A 17596-nucleotide genomic window follows, 5' to 3' on the forward strand; every position below is an offset into this window, starting at 1 on the left:
CTCTGGTCATTGTGGCCTTCTGGGGAGTGAACCAGCGGATGGAAGACCTCTGTCTCTGTCTCTACCTCTCTCTGTAACTCTTTTTTTTTTTTTTTTAATATTTATTTATTTATTTGAAAGTCCGAGCTACACAGAAGAGAGACAGAGAGAGAGGTCTTCCATCCACTGGTTCACTCCCCAGTTGGCCACAATGGCCGGAGCTGCGCTGATCCTAAGCCAGGAGCTTCTTCCAGGGTGCAGGGCCAAAGGACTTGGACCACCTTCCACTGCTTTCCCAGGCCATAGCAAAGAGATGGATTGAAAGTGGAGCATGGCCGGCGCCGTGGCTCACTAGGCTAATCCTCTGCCTTGCGGCACCGGCACACCGGGTTCTAGTCCTGGTCGGAGCACCAGATTCTGTCCCAGTTGCCCCTCTTCCAGGCCAGCTCTCTACTGTGGCCCCGGAAGGCAGTGGAGGATGGCCCAAGTGCTTGGGCCCTGCACCCACATGGGAGACCAGGAGGAAGCACCTGGATCCTGGCTTCGCATTGGCACAGCGCGCCGGCTGCAGCACCGGCCATAGCGACCATTTTGGGGGTAAACCAACGGAAGGAAGACGTTTCTCTCTGTCTCTCTCTCTCTCTCACTGTCTAACTCTGCCTGTCTAAAAAAAAAAAAAAAAAAAAAAATCATGCTTCCACTTAAGGACTTGATTTCCTTTTTAAAAAAAATTTATTTGAAAGACAGAGATAGATATTGAGATCTTCAATCCACTGATTCACTCTCCAAATGGCTGCAATGGCCTGGACTGGGCCTCCATTTGGGTCTCCCATGTGGGTGTAGGGGCCCAAAGACTTGGCAGTCGGCTGCTGCTTTCCCAGGCATATTCGCAGGGAGCTGGATCAGAAGCAGAGCAGCTGGGACTCAAACCAGCACTTTGATATGGAGTGCCAGCATCATAGGCAGCAGCTTACCTGGCAGTGCCACAACACTGGCCCACGTGGTAATTACTTTTTTTCCCCAAAGAAACCTTTTATTTAATGAATACAAATTTCATCAGCACAACTTTAGGAATATAGTGATTCTCGCTGCCATACCCGCCCTCCCGCCCCCCACTCCCATCCCACCTCACCTCCTACTCTCTCTCCCATTCCCTGTCCCATTTTCCATTAAGATTCATTTTCATTTAACTTTACACACAGAAAACCAACTCTATACTAAGTAAATATTTCAACAATTTGCACACAAACACACACATATAAAAAAAAACTGAGAACAAGTTTTACAGTTGATCCTCGTAATACAACTCGTAATACAATCATCCCTCCACCTTTCCTGGACTTTTGGGGCCAATGTAATCCCATACAACACTTGCTTTATAAAAACCAAAGGGGGGAAAGCGAGTTGCATTTCAGCAAACCAACCTGTCAGCCAACAGACGAACCCCTGCAGCTGATTTTGAAGCATAGGCCAGCCTAGAACGCAGCACGTTAGAGTTGGCTTCTGCAACTACCAAGAAGCTTTGCCAACTCTGCAGGTTAGAAGCACAGTAATCTACCACAAGGGCGGCTTCCTCTTCTGGTCACTGTTGTAAAATCTGGTTGTGGGAGACAGAGCTCTGATGTAGGCATAGACTATTAGATTTTAAATGACTTTGAAGTATCATAGTATTCGATTCTTTTTTTAAAGAGATTCATTTACTTGAAAGGTAGTTAGTGATAAACAGAGAAATTTCTACTATCCACTGGTTCGCTTCCCAAATGGCCACAATGGCCAGGTCTGGGCCAAACTGAAGCCAAGACCTGAAAAAGAGGGTTTTTTTTTTTTATTTTTATTTAAGATTTACTTATTTATTTGAAAAGTGAAGTTACATAGAGGCAAAGGCAGAGAGACAGAGAGGTCTTCCATCTGCTGGTTCACTCTCTGAAAGGCCACAATGGCCAGAGCTGGGCCGATCCAAAGCCAGAAGACAGGAGCTTGTTCCGGGTCTCCCACGCGGTGCAAGAGCCCAAGGACTTGGACCATTTTCCCAAGCTTTCCTTTGGGCATTAGCAGGGAGCTGGATCAGAATGAAGCAGCTGGGACTCAAACTGGCACCCATGTGGGATGCCAGCACTACAGGCGGCGGCTTTCCCCACTACACCACAGCACCCCACCCATAAACAAACAAATCTTTAAAAAAAAAAAAAAGAAACCTCGGACTCCTCGAGGTGTCAGAATTGTAGCTAGTTGTCATTTTTGAATAGGATTATTTTAACAATGAGAATTTACAGTAATGAGAAGAAATAGAATGCCCAGAAGGAAAAGGGGGTGTGTGTCTGTCAAACATGTTCCCAAGCTGATCTGGTGCTAGAAGTCAGGTTAGTATTTGCCTTTGAGTCAGTGGAAGGGGCATGAAGGGGCTTGTAGGGCGCTGCCCATGTTCAGTTGTTCTAGGGGTACCGGTTGTAACAAGTGTTTTCTATTTCTGAAAGTTCCTCAAGCTATGATTTGTGTGCTTTTCTGTATTTTAGTACTTCAGTGAAAAGTTTTAAAATTCTTAGACTAATAGTTTTTCTTATTTTAATTATATATTTGGTTGATTATTGTTCATATAGAGAAATAGTGGTGTTGACTTTTGTGGGTTAATTTTATACCTGGCATGGTGCTGAACTCTTTGAGTTTTTTTCCAAGTAGATCATATTCACAAATGAGAATTTCAAAACTTCCAATCCTTAAAGTTGTTCTCTTTTTCAATTTTTGGATAGGATCTTTAATATCTCATTAAACAGATGGGATGACGTTTATATAAACTGTGTTAAACAATAGAGGTGTTGATGGGCATCCTTGATTTGTTAATTCATAGAGACAGTGCGTGTAGCAACAAGTGTTTGGCCTAGCAGTGAAGGTACTACATGGGATGCCTGCATTCCATGTCAGGTGCCTGCGTTCTAGTCCCAGCTCCACTGCTTGATAAGCTCCACTTATGAAGTTAAAGAAATTCTCTTCAGATTTGCTAAGAGTTTTTATCATTAGTAGATACTGAATTTATCAACTGTTCTTTCTATATTAACTAAGGTATAATTTCTTGCTCTGGATTCTTTATCTTTTTTAGTCTATTTATAGTCAGGCAGCCAATTCCTAGTCAGATATTCAGATGTTGACTTTGCCTGGAATAAACGTTACTTGGTTTTGATTTTTTTTTTTTTAAAGAATTTTATTTTATGTAAAAATCAGAGAGGAGGGAGACAAGAGAGAGGGAGAGTGCTTCTCTCCACTGGTTCGTTCTCCAGATGGCCACAATGGCCAAGGCTGGGCCAGGCTGAAGCCAAGAGAGAGGAGCTTCATCCAGGTCTTCTATATGGTTGCAGGGGGCCCAAACATTTGGACCATTTTCCACTGCTTTACCGAGGCCTTTAGCAGAGAGGTGGATTGGAAGTGGAACAGCTGAGACACAAACAAGCGGTGGCTTTACCTGGTACACAACGCTAGCCCTGATGGTTTATTTTTTATTATATAGCTGGGTTTGGTTGGCCAAAGCGTTATTTGGAGTTTTCGAATCTATGTTCACTAGTGAGACAAGGCTATGTTCTTCTCTTCCTGTGTTCTTATGAGCTTTGGAATAAAGATTATAGAAACCTTATAAAATGGGGTAGTTTTTTTTGGAAGGCAGAGAGGAGACACATAGGCAGAGATCTTCCATCCACTGGTTCACTCCCACAAAATACTGCAACAGCTAGGGTAGACCAGGTGGAAGACCCAGTTCACTCCCCAGTGGGAAGGATCCCAGAACTCCGAATGAGTCTCCACGTGGATGGCAGGGACTCAACTACTTGAGCCCTCATCTGCTGCCTCCCAGGGCACTCATGAGCAGGAAGCTGGATCAGAAGTGAAAGGACCAAGACTTGAACCCGGCGCTCTAATATGGTATGTGGGCATCCCAACCTGCTGCACCACTGCCTGCCCGGCATCACATTTAAAGAGTAGCTTTGGGCATAGGAGATGCACCCTCCACCTGTAGCACTGACATCCCATGTGGGTGCTGGTTCAAGTCCCAGCTGCTCCACTTCTGATCCAGCTCCCTGCTAATGTCTGGGAAAGCAATGGAGGATGGCCCAGGTGCTTGGGCCCCTGCACCCACATGGAAGACCCAGAAGAAGCTCCTGGCTGTGGATTAACCCAGCTCGTGCCATTTGTGACCATTTGGGGAGTGAATGAGCAGATGGAAGACCTACCTTTCCTCCCTCCCTCTCTTTCCCTCTCCCTCCCTCTGTCCCTTCCTCTTCCCCCAATCCTGGCTGTAACTCTGCCTCTCAAATAAATAAATAAATCTAACGAAAAAAAAAATAACTTTTGGGTCAGATGTTTGGTGCAGCAGTTAAGACTCCACTTGAGATGCCCCCATCCCATATCAGGGTACCTGGTGTGAGTCCTGGTTCCTCTGCTTCTGGCCCAGATTCCTGTTAACACTCACGCTGGCAGCAGTGTGGGTCCCTGCCACCTCTGTGGGAGAACTGGATTGAGGTCCAGGTGTTACTTGCAGTTAGGGACTGAACCAGCAGATAGAAGACTGATGCCTCTTTGCCTTTCAAATAATTTTAAAAATAATGAGAAGTGGCTTTTGTGATCAAAGGCTTTTTTCCTGAAGACTTGTCTTGATGTGTTGCTTTCCTTGGTATTTTGACTTCAGTTGGATATTGTAGTTTAGACCAGTTATGTCTTCTTCCATTGTAGTTGGTACCAGGGCACGGGGTGTGGAGTGTTCTTCTCAGGAGTGTGTGGGTCATGTGGCCCACAGGCCAGGGCTGGGATCATGGGGCATCAGCCCTCCGGTGACAGTGGCTGCAGCTGCGGGAAATGCCAGCCCAGAGTCCTGAAGTGGTTGCTTGGATCCCTGTAGCGGCAGGAGTGTGGCCAGGGTCACAGGTGTACCAGCCTGAAGTTGAGTTGGGTGCAGGGAGCAGCCCAAGGTCTCTACAGCATCTTGTCATGTACTTCACTTTTGTTTCCTCAGAAAGGCAATTACTCTTTCTGTGTTGCTTTGCCTGGAGCTGGGGGAGGAATGTGGTGATCAGAACTGTGGCCACCAACAGCAGCAGTAGATCACATCCAGAGCCCACAGCCCAGCGAGACCAGCACAGCGTGGGATAGGGCAGGGCGCCTATGGCCTGGGCTTCCTGCTGCTCAGGTGGACTTGCAGCACGATGCCCTGCAGCCAGCCACAGGTAGTACTGGTCAGGATATCTGCCCAGTCCGTTGAGGCCACTGGTCTCCACCAGAGTGGGTCCAGGGGCTCCATCTACAGGCGCTGGGCTAGAACAAGGATTGTTAGGGTCTGCCCAGTGTTGGGTTTGACCAGCCCAGCAGCGAATTCCAGGATGCAGTCCTGTGCTCACTTTGGTGCTCTCTCCCAGCACCACCTGGAGTCTTGTCTCTGGCTGTCAGCCCGAGGTGGGGGAAGGATGGTGAAGGCAGTCTTTTGCTGGTTGCTGGCACTCCAGGAATTGTCCTTGGCTCAAGGGGGCTTCCTTACGCAAGGTTCTGCTCCCTCCCTGAAAGCGTTCCAGGCCCAGTAACTGGTAGATGCAGGAGCAAAGCGGCCTAGCCCCCAGCCGCAACCTGGGGCACGTCTGAAGGGCGGCCCTGGTTTCAGTGACCTCCATTGGATTGGCTAAGGCTCCTGCTACAACTACATGGTGATGTATCCTCTCTCGGCTCAGTTCTGCTTCCTTCACTTCTTTCAACTAAATCTTGGTCTCTGATCTGTTTTTGGAATGGGTGTTTGGCCTAGTGGCAAAACACTGGTTAACATACCACATCCTACATCAAAAAATGGTTTCATTCCTGGCTCCAGCTTCCGGCCAATGCAGACCCTGGGAGGCAGTGATAATGGCTCAAATAACTGGGTTCCTGCCACCCATGTGGGAGACCTGCCTGGGTTGAGTTCCCAGCTCCTGGTTTCAGCCTGGCCCAGCCTCAGCTATTGTAGGCACTCTGGGGAGTGGACCAGTGGATGGGAGCTCTGGCACATGCACTCTCATATTCTCTCTCTGCCTCTCAAATAAAAAAAAAAGAAAAGAAACTTTTCCTGGGATACCTGACACCAGCTGAGAACTTAAAATACTTTTTTTTTTTTTTTAAGAGTTATTTATTTATTTGAGAGGCAGAGTTACAGAGAGAGGAAGAGACATAGAAAGAGGTCTTCCATCTGCTGGTTCACTCCCCAAACAGCTGGAGCTGTGCCTGTCTGAAGCCTGGAGCTTCTTCCAGGTCTCCCATGCGGGCGCAGGGGCCCAAGCACTTGGGCCATCTTCTACTGCTTTCCCAGGCCATTAGCAGGGAGCTGGATCAGAAGTGTCCATATGGGATGCCAGCACTACAGGTGGAGGCTTAATCTACTATGCCACAGTGCTGGCCCCTAAAATATTCTTGATAAATAGGCTTAAAAGAGAAGGATAATAGCAACACAAATATACAAAAAAAAAACAAAAACAAAAAAAGCATATTGCTTGAAAAAGTAGATATATATATGCAAAAAATAATTAAAAACTTGATCTATATTTTGTACCACATAGAAAAATTAACTCAAAATGATCAAAGACCTAAATGTACAGGCTCAGCAGCTGGAGTAATGGTTAACTCGGTCTCCCAGGGGAGGTCTGGACGGCACACTGTGATGTCCACTTTCCTGTGCTGAAATTTCTGTTTCAGATAGTAATGTCTGGTTACTGTGTTGTTTGTTCTTCACATGCCTCATGGTTTTGGCACATGAGCTTAAATACCCCTGGGGATGCCAGCTACTTTAATAATGCGTATTTGCCTGTTGTTCTAATCTGTGTCTGTTCCAGTGAGGTTAGAGAGGAGGGAAGATGAGCTCCAGGGTGAAGAAAGCTGGTATCCTGGATTCCTAAAGACCACTTCATTGGGGAAATCCTAGAGTCGGGATTTTATCTTTGATGCTTATGTAGTGGTATTTAGGTATTAGTCATCAGCCTTGCTGAATTCTCTTACTAGCTCCAGTAATCTGTGTCAGTCCTCTTCGACTTTCTGTGCAGACAGTGAGACCATCTGTTAGTAATGACAGTCTTGGGGTGGACATTGGACCTAGCATTTAAGGTGCAGGTCAGGATGCCTGCAGTTAAAGTGTCCTTTGTTCCTTAGATTAACTCAACTTGGTAGTGGTCTGTGTTCTTTTTTCAATATAATGCTGGATTTGTTCAAAACCATTCTTCTGATGTTTTTCAGTGTATTGCATTTTTGTCTCTGTTTTGTTGGTTCTTTTCACAGCATCTCTGGAAGCTGATGGTAGAAGAGTCAGATTTACTTGGTCAGCTAAAGGTAATAACTTCAATTTAAAATGATGCTGGGAGCAAGGACTTAGATGCTCCAGCCTATGCTGCGAGCCCTGGTGGTCTATACCCAGTCCTCCAGAGTGGACTCATTTGTTTTCATCCAAGTGAGCAAACTATACCCAGTGCTACAAATCTACTGTAATGTAAGACTCAGGAGTTTACTTGCTTCTGGAAAAAATATAATTATGGTGCCATGAAATAAGTGGTACCAGACACGCGCCAGCTGTCCTGAGTGGAGCTGGCTGAGTGTGCCTCTTTGAAATGCCAAGTGCCTCTCTCCTTCTGCAGGTTGGGCTCGAACTGATGATGGAACTAAAGCGCATGTCTCCCTTAAGATGTTGAGGCCCTCCTGGTGCTCCTTTACTGAATGCTAAAATTTGATTCTTTCCTCAGATCATTAAAGACTTTTACCTCCTGGGACGTGGAGAACTGTTTCAGGCCTTCATCGACACAGCTCAACACATGTTAAAGACACCCCCGACGGCAGTAACCGAGCACGGTAATCCCCCGGTGCAAGGGCAGGCCATTTCTTGCCGCTGTGCTTTGGGGCCAGCTCTTCAGAAGAGCAGTCTGGCGAGTTACAGAGCAGTTTCCAAGGCTGGAAACCCTTCCGGGCAGGCTTCACGCTGCGGCCGTTAGGAACAGCTTCTTGGCCTGTGAGCCTTCCTGGAGGGTTGGTCAGGGCTTCACACCAGGTATTTTGTTCTCACCAGATTACAGCCATGTGTGCTTCGTGGAGCCGACTGGCACTGCTGTCACTTGTAGTGTTGCATTAGAGCCCTTTGGGTTGTGAATGATGGGAATCTAACCTGAGCTAACGTAGTGAGAGAGGGGGAATTTTACTCTTGTATCTAAAACTCCAGCGGGACAGGGTTATAGCTGGACCTCAGAAAACGGAAGCCGGGGACCCGGATCCCGTGCGGATTCGTGTCCTGTACCTCGCGTGTCTCTTGTGCTCTTGGTGATCTTCCAGGCCCACCTGGAAACAGGGCTGCCAGTGGCTCCCAGGAACGTGCCTCACCGTGTCCGCCAGTGAAAGACCAACCTCAGTCTCTCCGGGAGCAGCTAGAGAATTTCAGTGAAAGGGTTCTGATGGGCTGGCTCATCCCAAATCATGTACCTGCCCCTGCATCAGTGGAGTCAGACGCTAGGGCATAGCCAGTAAAATGTCCTCGCCTTGACCAGCCTGTCGCCAGTCCTGTTCAGGAGAGTTGGAGGGGGTCAGAGCCAAAACAAGAAAGGGGGTGGAGAGGCTGAAGCAGGGCGATCATCTTTCTAGCTCAGTGAATCAGTGATGTCCGCTGAACTCGTATAGTATCTTGGTTGCAGGTATTAGAAAATGTAATTCAAATTCACTTAAGCAAAGAAAAAAAGAATTTATAGATTAAAAATCCTGACACCTCTCTACCCCTAGAAGCAGATCACCTACCCCGCTGGAAGTACCAGAGCCATCCTGGGTGGGGATGATTCTCTGAGGAAAATCAGGGTGCCATTAGCAGCTCGAAAGAGGAGGCGGAGTGAGCGAGCGTCAGGCAAAGGCGACAGTGTCCAGCGCGTCCTGCTCCGAGCGTTGGGCAGGCTGGGGGACCAGGCCGCCAGGCGTCCCTGCCAGCCCTGTGTCTGTCTTGCAGACGTGAATGTGGCCTTTCAGCAGTCGGCACACAAGGTGCTGCTGGACGACGACAACCTCCTCCCTCTGCTGCACCTGACAATTGAGTATCACGGAAAGGAGCATAAAGGTTTGCGCCCTCTCCTGCCCCCGTGCCCCTGCTGCCCGCCCCCGCCCCCACTGAGCCGTGTCCTTGGGCCCTAGAGGTCGTCCTGTGCAGACCCCTAATTTTACACAGGAGACAGGGGAACTCCAAAGGAGGTGAAGTAATATGCTCAAGTCTTCTGGGTTTCGTTGTCAGGCTGCTAGAGGGGCCCCTGTTTATTTCTAGCCTCCAGACCTTAAAGCTGAAAAAAAAGACAAAATCAGAGACCTCCCCAGAGAACCCTGTGGAAGGTTCTATGCCCTCTTCTGCCTGTGTCCCCTTTATGTGCAAACGCCACAGCCTCCAGGGAGCCCTCAGGTCACAGTGTCCTACCCCTTACCGAGTCTCTAGTTCTAGTATAACCGGTTGTCTTTTTTCTTTACTTCCCTGATGACAGCAGATGCCACTCAGGGGAGAGAAGGGCTGTCTCGGGAAGCTTCTCCCCGGGAAGCCCCTGCATCTGGCTGGGCAGCCCTCGGCCTTTCCTACAAAGTCCAGTGGCCGCTGCACATTCTCTTTACTCCAGCTGTCTTGGAAAAGTGAGTGTTTCTGAGTTTCTCACAGATAAATGTTACCCACCTTACTTTTTAAATTTATTTATTTATTTGAAAGGTAAACTTTTACAGAGAAATTGAGAGACAGAGATTGTCCATCTGCTGGTTCACTCCCCAAACGACCATAACTGCTGGGGCTGGCCCGGACTGAAGCCAGGAGCCAGGAGCTTCATCTGGGCCTGCCATGTGGGTGCAGGGGCCCAAACGCTTGGGCCATCTTCCGCTGCCTTCCCAGGCACATAAGGAGGTGGATTGAAAATGGAGCAGCCAGGACTTGAACTGGCACCCATATGGGATGCCGGCACTGCACCACAGTGCTCTCCCGCTTCTAAGGGAAGAAATTATCGGGAATAGAATTGGTGGGAGCAAGACTGCCAGGTAGTTTTTAATAGTCTGTCAATCAGTGGTTGCAAACTCAGGCCTTTAGGGTGCTCATATTAATAGGTGAGGCTGTGGATGAGAGACAGCAGGGAGTGCTGGGCGCTGGAATCAGTGGGAAGGAATGGACCCACTTAAAACTGTTGTTTTAATGAGCCAAATAAGCAACTTGTAGACTGCCAGTTTGTGACCTCTGAAAAGTGGCATCTCGGGCAGCGCAGTGAGTCCAGCCTTTGATGAGGCCATCGGACCTGACAAGTTTCTTCCCCAACTTCTGTGATTTTTAATTGGTGTACCTGGAGGAGCCATCCAGCTTCATGTGCTGAAGACTTCAGCCGTGAAGAGGGAGATCACCTCCTCACTCCTGAGGAGAGGCAGTGGGGCACCAGGCCTCCTGTTTTGAGAGAGAGACACTGAGACTGCGTGTCAGCGCGAAAAGGTGAGGCTGCCTCTGGCAGGTCCAGAGCCCGTGTCCAGCTGAGCCAGCTGCAGGGTCCTCGTCCTTTTTTTATGTTCTATTGTGAGATTCTTTAAATACAAACAGTAACAGACTGTCCTGCTTCCCATCAGCAACACTATGGTACTTCTTTTTTTTTTTTTTTAAGAATTTTTTTATTTTTTATTTTTATTTTTTTGACAGGCAGAGTTAGAGAGAGAGACGGAGAGAAAGGTCTTCCTTCCGTTGGTTCACCCCCCCAAATGGCCGTATGGCTGGCGCTGCACTGATCCAAAGCCAGGAGCCAGGCGGTTCCTCCCACACGGGTGCAGGGCCCAAGCACTTGGGCCATCCTCCACTGCCTTCCCAGGCCACAACAGAGAGCTGGACTGGAAGAGGAGCAACTGGGACAGAACCGGTGCCCCAACTGGGATTAGAACTCGAAGTACCAGCGCCGCATGCAGAAGATGAGCCTAGTGAGCTGCGGCGCCAGCCATGATTTATTTATTTATTTATTTGAAAGTTACACAGAGAGAGAAGGAGAGGCAGAGAGAGAGAGAGAGGTCTTCCATCTGCTGGTTCACTCCCCAATTGTCTGCAACGGCCGAAGCTGCACTGATCCGAAGCCAAGAGCTTCTTCCAGGTCTCCCGCGCGGATGCAGGGGCACAAGGACTTGGGCCATCTTGTACTGCCTTCCCAGGCCATAGCAGAGAGTGGGATCGGAAGTGAAGCAGCCGGGTCTTGAACCAGCGCCCATATGGGATGCCGGCACTGCAGGTGCTAGGCCACAGCGCCGGCGCCGCTATAGTACTTCTTTAATCTATTCCTCCTGCCCTTTTGTTTGGCTAGAGTTTTATAAAGCAACTTTTAGATGTCATTGCGCTCGCCCAGTATGCAATTCAAAAAGGTACATTTTCCAGATAGCTCCAATGCTGTTATCATACCAGTAAAATTACCAGTAATCTCTCACCATCTAGTATTTCCAGTCCATACTGAAATTTCTCCAGTTATTGAAGGTTTTTGGGCTTGTTCAGTCAGTATCCATCCAAGGTCTACTATTTCAGTGATTCTTCTATCAGAAATAGGTAATTTTAAAAACCAAATGAAATTGAATTGTGTTCCTCAGACCTCCCTGGGAGCAAGTGCGTGCGTGCCGTTCTACCAGGAGTCAGCTGCTCCTTCGTGCGTCCTGTGAACGCGGCTCAGCAGTAAGCAGTTAGCCTCTGCGCCTGCTGGGAGCCGGGCGTCTGTTCTCCCTGGGGGGAGCCATTTGTCCTGCTCTGGGCTTCAGGGACAGAGAATCAGATTCCTCCTCCGTCTTGGTTTATTGGTCCCCACAGGACCCTCATTCCTTCCTTGCTTCCTCCCCCGCTCCACACAAAACCATTTCCCAGAGTGTCTGGCCGGCAGGCTGTGTCAGGCCCAGAGTCACTTGGGCTGGCCCTGCAAGGCAGCTGTGGGGGGGACTGGGAATTCAGTCATCTGTAGCAGGCTAATTCTAAGTTGATCATTTCCTATAGCCTGCGAATGATGTTATACATATCCACATATCCACATGACCCTTGGCAGAAAAAAGATTCCCCACCCGAGTCTACACCATGGGCCCTGCCAATCCTGCCCCCAGGTTTTCTCTCCTTTTTCTGTAGGTTTATAATACCTATCTGTATTCCCCAAAATATTTTTTAAGAATGATTTAAAAAAACTATTTGTACTCGTGATTTCCCTTTTTCATTCAAAATCCTATTGCTAAGAATCATTTTACGGCCGGTGCCGTGGCTCACTAGGCTAATCCTCCACCTGTGGCGCCGGCACACCGGGTTCTAGACCTGGTCAGGGCGCAGGATTCTGTCCCGGTTACCCCTCTTCCAGACCAGTTCTCTGCTGTGGCCCGGGAGTGCAGTGGAGGATGGCCCAAGTGCTTGGGCCCTGCACCCCATGGGAGACCAGGAGAAGCACCTGGCTCCTGCCTTCGGATCGCTGCAGCTCCGGCCGGAGCGGCCATTTGGGGGGTGAACCAACGAAAGGAAGACCTTTCTCTCTGTCTCTCTCTCTAACTCTGCCTGTCAAAAAAATAAAAATAAAAAAAATTTTAAAAAGGAATGATTTTATATGGTGTAGTTGAAGTTCATGCATTTCACCTGCTGTGTATTTCACTGTATAAATAACCTGCAGTTTCCTGGCGCACATCTGGAGCCATTCTGTGCTTCCTGCATTTTGGGGGGAGGGGTGGGTGGCACTAGCTCTGGGGTCTGTGATGTGGTAGGCGAGGTATTGGGGTGAAGTCTTTCTGTTGAACAGCCTGATTTTCTGTGCCAGGTACAATGTTGTCTTCAAGTACTTGCTGAGTGTGCGTCGGGTGCAAGCCGAACTGCAGCACTGCTGGGCCCTGCAGATGCAGCGCAAGCACCTCAAGTCCAACCAGACTGACGCCATCAAGTGGCGCCTAAGAAATCACATGGCGTTCCTGGTGGATAACCTGCAGTATTATCTCCAGGTCTGTGTGGAGGAGGAGCAGTGGGAAGGGGGGCTATGAGAAGAAGTCCAGGAGGCCAGCAGCAGGTGGTGAAGAGGGACTATAAAATGCCGGGGTTTGAGAAAGCTTAGGAGTCATAACACTAGGCATGTATCTTAAGGGCACTGTAGTGGAAAGTGGGAATAACTGGATGAAAAGGCATAGGGAGTTATTTATTGTAGACCTGCCCCTTTTTATTGCTTGCTGGAATCCTATAGGACTTAACCTGGTCAGTGAGGTGGAAGGATGTGACACGCACAGATCAGGCTGGGGCCTGGGCGAGGGGCCAGCCAAGACGTGAGGATTCTGCAGGTGACTTCTGCAGGGCGAGGCGGCAGGAGGGTGCCTGTGGTCAGCCCTGGAGTGGCTGACTTACAAGATGAATGTCTCTGCGAGCTTAGAACACGCAAGGCGCTAAAACTGGGTGTGCACCTCTCCGTCAGGTGGATGTGCTGGAGTCTCAGTTCTCGCAGCTGCTTCATCAGATCCACTCCACCCGAGACTTTGAAAGCATCCGGCTGGCTCACGACCACTTTCTGAGCAATCTGCTGGCACAGTCCTTTATCTTGCTGAAACCTGTAAGTAGGGCTGCTTGCTTTCCTTAGACGCTTCTTGCGCTTACCGTTCCCTTAGGCACTTTGAGTTGGCAGTTTGTAAAAGTATCATCGAGCAATTGTTCACCTCCAGTTTTTAGTTTGTTTTATTTATTTGAAAGGCAGAGTGACAGGGGAGAGCTTCCATCTACTAGTTCTCTTCCCAAATGCCTGCAACAGCCAGGGCTGGGCCAAGCCAAAAGCCAGGAGCCAGGAGCTCCATCTGGTCTCCCACACGGGTGGCAGGGACCCATACATAGACTTGGGCCATCACCTACTCCCTCCCAGATCCATTAGCAGGAAACTGGATCAGAGGCAGAGCAGCAGGACTCAAACTGGCACTCACATGGGATGCGTGCGCCAGCAGAGGCTCCGCTCCATTTTTAACAACTTACAAGGTGAAACTAAAAGGGAATGTCAAAAGGGAAATGCAATGGCGTTGAGTTTCTGAAATCATAGAAGGTGGTGAGCTGCTGCACATGAAGTTACGATGTGCTGAACTCCAGAAGGAAGGACTTAAAAAACCTGAGCAATCGGACACTGTGGAAAAACCACTGAAAAGCAGAAAAATAAAAGTTACTTTGCTAGAAATCTGTTGGACTGGGATCCACCTGTCATTTGAAATAAACGTTCACAGATGGGTTGGGGGTAGTCGTGGTGTGTACTCTTGTGTATATCTGAGTGCACAGATAGCTCCTTCAAGGCAGTTTTCCTCCAAACTTGGCTGCATCTGCAACTGGGATCATCTGGGACCTTGAGAAGAGTCTGGGACCAGGGCACTTAACTTAGAATCCCTGGAACGAGACCCAGGCACCAGTGCTCTGTAAAGCTCACAGGAAGAACAGGAGGATGTGGCGGATTCCCTGCCACCTCCAGGGTGCTGTCCTGCTCTGTGATGTGTCACTCCGCAGTGCCACACCCCGGATGCTTTAGAGCTCTTTTCTGTTCTGGTGTCTGCGGCTGTTGTTTGTGCTGTGCTGAGGAATAACAGAGATGCCACCCCCAACGGTTCTGTGAACTGAAAACCACCCAGAACCACGTGACACTGGACGCCGTCCTTCTAAGGCATGGGCGCGTCCTTGAGGAACAGCAGAATACCAGAGCAGGTCACCGTCCCTGTTCCCTGAGTGCTGACTGTCTGCAAGGACTGCGAATACACAGGAGTAAGCCGCGGCTCTGCCCTCCCGGAGCTCACAGTCTAGTTCAGTGAACAGGACACGACACACACACGATCGGGGCAACGCAGACACCCGTGCAGTGCCAAGGGAACAGGACAGATAACACAGGAGGGAGAGCTGAGGGCTCATGAAGGCTGCACGTCACTGAGTGGAACGTGAACTGGTGCTAGCGTGTCCCGGGTACAGGGAGCAGCGCTCAGAGCACAAACACACGCTGTGCCTCTGACGTGATAGCGGCTAGGCGAAGGTGGCGGAGTAACAGGTTGGGCAGGCTGAGAACAGCAGCGTCTGCTGGGAGGGCTGGGCTGCTTTCGCACACAGCACTGGTGGGCCGTGCAAGGGGCAGTGTCTGTCCTGGGAAGAGATCTGGGAGTCAGCTGTCAGACCGTTTTCCCAAATCTTTTCTCTTCCTCCATTTCCTAATGCCAGCTCTGTTTCCTGGTAGGTATTTCACTGCCTGAATGAAATCCTAGACCTGTGTCACAGCTTTTGCTTGCTGGTCAGTCAGAACCTGGGCCCACTGGATGAGCGTGGAGCCGCCCAGCTGAGCGTTCTTGTCAAGGTGCGTCTGGCCCTGGCCAAAGGATACTTGTGGTTTGGCCAGTGGAGAATTCCTGCTGTGTCCTCTGAGCCAGCAGAACATTTCCCCTACGTGTAACACAGAGAACTAACAAGATACAAAGATTCAAATGTTGGTATCAGCTGATGTGGAAGCAGATATTTAACGTGCTGCCTCACTGTCCAAAAATAGTTCGGCCTTGAATATTTATACGTCCACCCAATAGGCATTGGCTCTGTGCTCATTTTCTCACATCCTACTTCCTTCCTTCCTTCAGCTCGCCCTCCATCCACCGAGATGATAAAAGTATCTGCCTGTAACTTTAAAAATAGGTTCTCCCCAACCCCAGTACACGACAATATGTTAATTTGAAACCCGCTGCTGAAGTCCTGTGAGAATGTGTTTCCATAGCAGTCATGCTTCAGAGACATGGTACTAAGCAGTCATTTAAGTTGCTGGAAATGGGCACGTGGGAAGGCCACAAAGCTGGGTAGTATTCCCAACAAGGCTGTCCCTAGGAGCTCGCCCTGCCCCTCCCCAGCAGACCCTACCTGCAGGTTGGGGGCTGAGAGGAAGTGATCGCTTGGGTCCTTCTCCCAGGGCTTCAGCCGCCAGTCTTCACTGCTATTCAAGATTCTCTCCAGTGTTCGGAATCATCAGATCAATTCGGATTTGGCACAACTGCTGTTACGACTGGATTACAACAAATACTACACCCAGGCTGGTGGAACTCTGGGCAGGTAGGAACAACCCTCGTCAGAGTCTTGTGATTTTTTTTTTTAATGAGTTGCAGAATTTCAGAGCTGGAGGAAAACTTAAGCCATCATCAGATCCAAATATCCTGATTTATAACAAGGCCCAGGAATGCAGGGATGTGCAACCTGAAACAGGTTTTAAGTCCTTCGCTAGGTTTTGAATTGCTTTGCTGAGGGACAGTGTGGCTCCCACTGCCAGTTCTGACACGAAGTCACCCTGCTTTGCTGCCCAGGACCACCCCTTCCAACTCTGTGTAAAAACCGAACAGTGAGGCTGCCTGGCGTGCGCTGCCCAGAGGTCTCTGTGACTCCTGCTCTCCAAGTTCTCCCTGTCCTCCCTTCTCTTGCTAAGATGTCCTCAGGCAAACAAGTCAAAGAAACCATCCCAGGTTTCTGTCTGATTCCAGTCTCTGTGAAGACAGTCCTGGGAAAAAGTGATATTTAATGAGACTTTTTTTTTCTTTTGCAGTTTCGGGATGTGAAAATTTCTGCTTCATATACTGAGCTAACAGTCAGTCACACCATGTTTCCAAGTTCCCCTGTCACTCACCGAGTGTCTGCCCTCTCCCAGCACTCCCAGGTGGAAGCAGCCTGCCCCTAAGGTGGGTTCTTATCTGACTTAGCTGTCACTCTGTTGACCATGCACAGGTTCTGATCCTTTCCATTGTCCATGTTCCTTTATTTATCAATGACATATGAATACCTACCATGGGCCTCGGAACTGTTCCAGCTGGGGAAGATGCAGCAGTAAATAATATTTATTAAATATTTTGTGGTTCAGATATAAAAAAGGAATTATGCTTACAAATAGGCCAACTGCTGGAAATTACCACGAAGTAAGAAAGCCACACCTACGCCAGGCTTTCCCTCACAGCAAGTAACTTCTACCCAGACAGATCATCTTTCCTATTTCAGAAACTGAAGATTGAGAACCTCCCACCCCTTAAGGATCCTTAAAACTTTAAGACTGCTAAGAAAGCAACTCCAGCTAATGACAATAGGTTTAAAGTTCTTAAAATATCAAAGTCAAATTGTTAGGTTTTTAAATGCTAAAATTGCAGGCATAATTATCCCATCCTTGATGAATCACAAGAGTTGAGGTTCTCGAATATGTGCCGAGCACCACCAGCAATCACTGATGTTCATATGAATGTGGACCAAAAATAAAGTCGTGAACAGCCCTCTCCAGTGTTCTGGCTTCCCTGTGCAGTTACTGAAGCCCATCGTCATCTCTGCCTCTCCTACTGTGTGCTGTGACACCCTGTCCATTGCTGTTACCAACTGAAGACCATCCCTTCCACTGCTGCTTCCAGAGGAAGGGCCCTGCTTAAAAGAGGACATTAACAGGGATGATGCCACGGGTAGGGTAGGGAAGGACTAGTGTCCAGCAGCCATGGTGGCAGTAATAACATTGGCCTTGACTGTAACCTAGAGCATTTAACATTTCCAAGTGTCTTCATGTTGCTCTTAGAGTCATCCCATCAAGCTTATCAGCGCTGTCCATTTACAGCAATTGGTCCTTTTCCCTTGTAGCTCTGGAAGTGGGGGAGTACAGCCTATGTTAGC

The 17596-nt window shown here is 48.8% G+C and overlaps 1 protein-coding gene across 9 annotated transcripts in view; it reads left to right on the forward strand.

The window, feature by feature from the left end:
- Window positions 1–17596, forward strand: part of TUBGCP4 (tubulin gamma complex component 4) — a 48001-nt gene that overhangs the window by 20411 nt on the left and 9994 nt on the right. For 2 of the 9 annotated variants that reach the window (XR_011380387.1, XR_011380385.1), the window contains 9 exons: window positions 7246–7296; window positions 7704–7809; window positions 8942–9049; window positions 9465–9603; window positions 12750–12927; window positions 13389–13523; window positions 15162–15278; window positions 15876–16015; window positions 16500–16632. Coding sequence is in view for 5 of the 9 variants with exons in the window: in XM_008268815.4 (XP_008267037.1) it covers window positions 7246–7296; window positions 7704–7809; window positions 8942–9049; window positions 9462–9603; window positions 12750–12927; window positions 13389–13523; window positions 15162–15278; window positions 15876–16015; window positions 16500–16512 (990 nt within the window). In the remaining 4 variants the exon portion in view is untranslated. 9 annotated transcript variants of the gene reach the window in all.

This window comes from Oryctolagus cuniculus, chromosome 12 (genome assembly GCF_964237555.1).
Source record: "Oryctolagus cuniculus chromosome 12, mOryCun1.1, whole genome shotgun sequence".
In the NCBI taxonomy this organism is placed as follows: Eukaryota; Metazoa; Chordata; class Mammalia; order Lagomorpha; family Leporidae; genus Oryctolagus; species Oryctolagus cuniculus.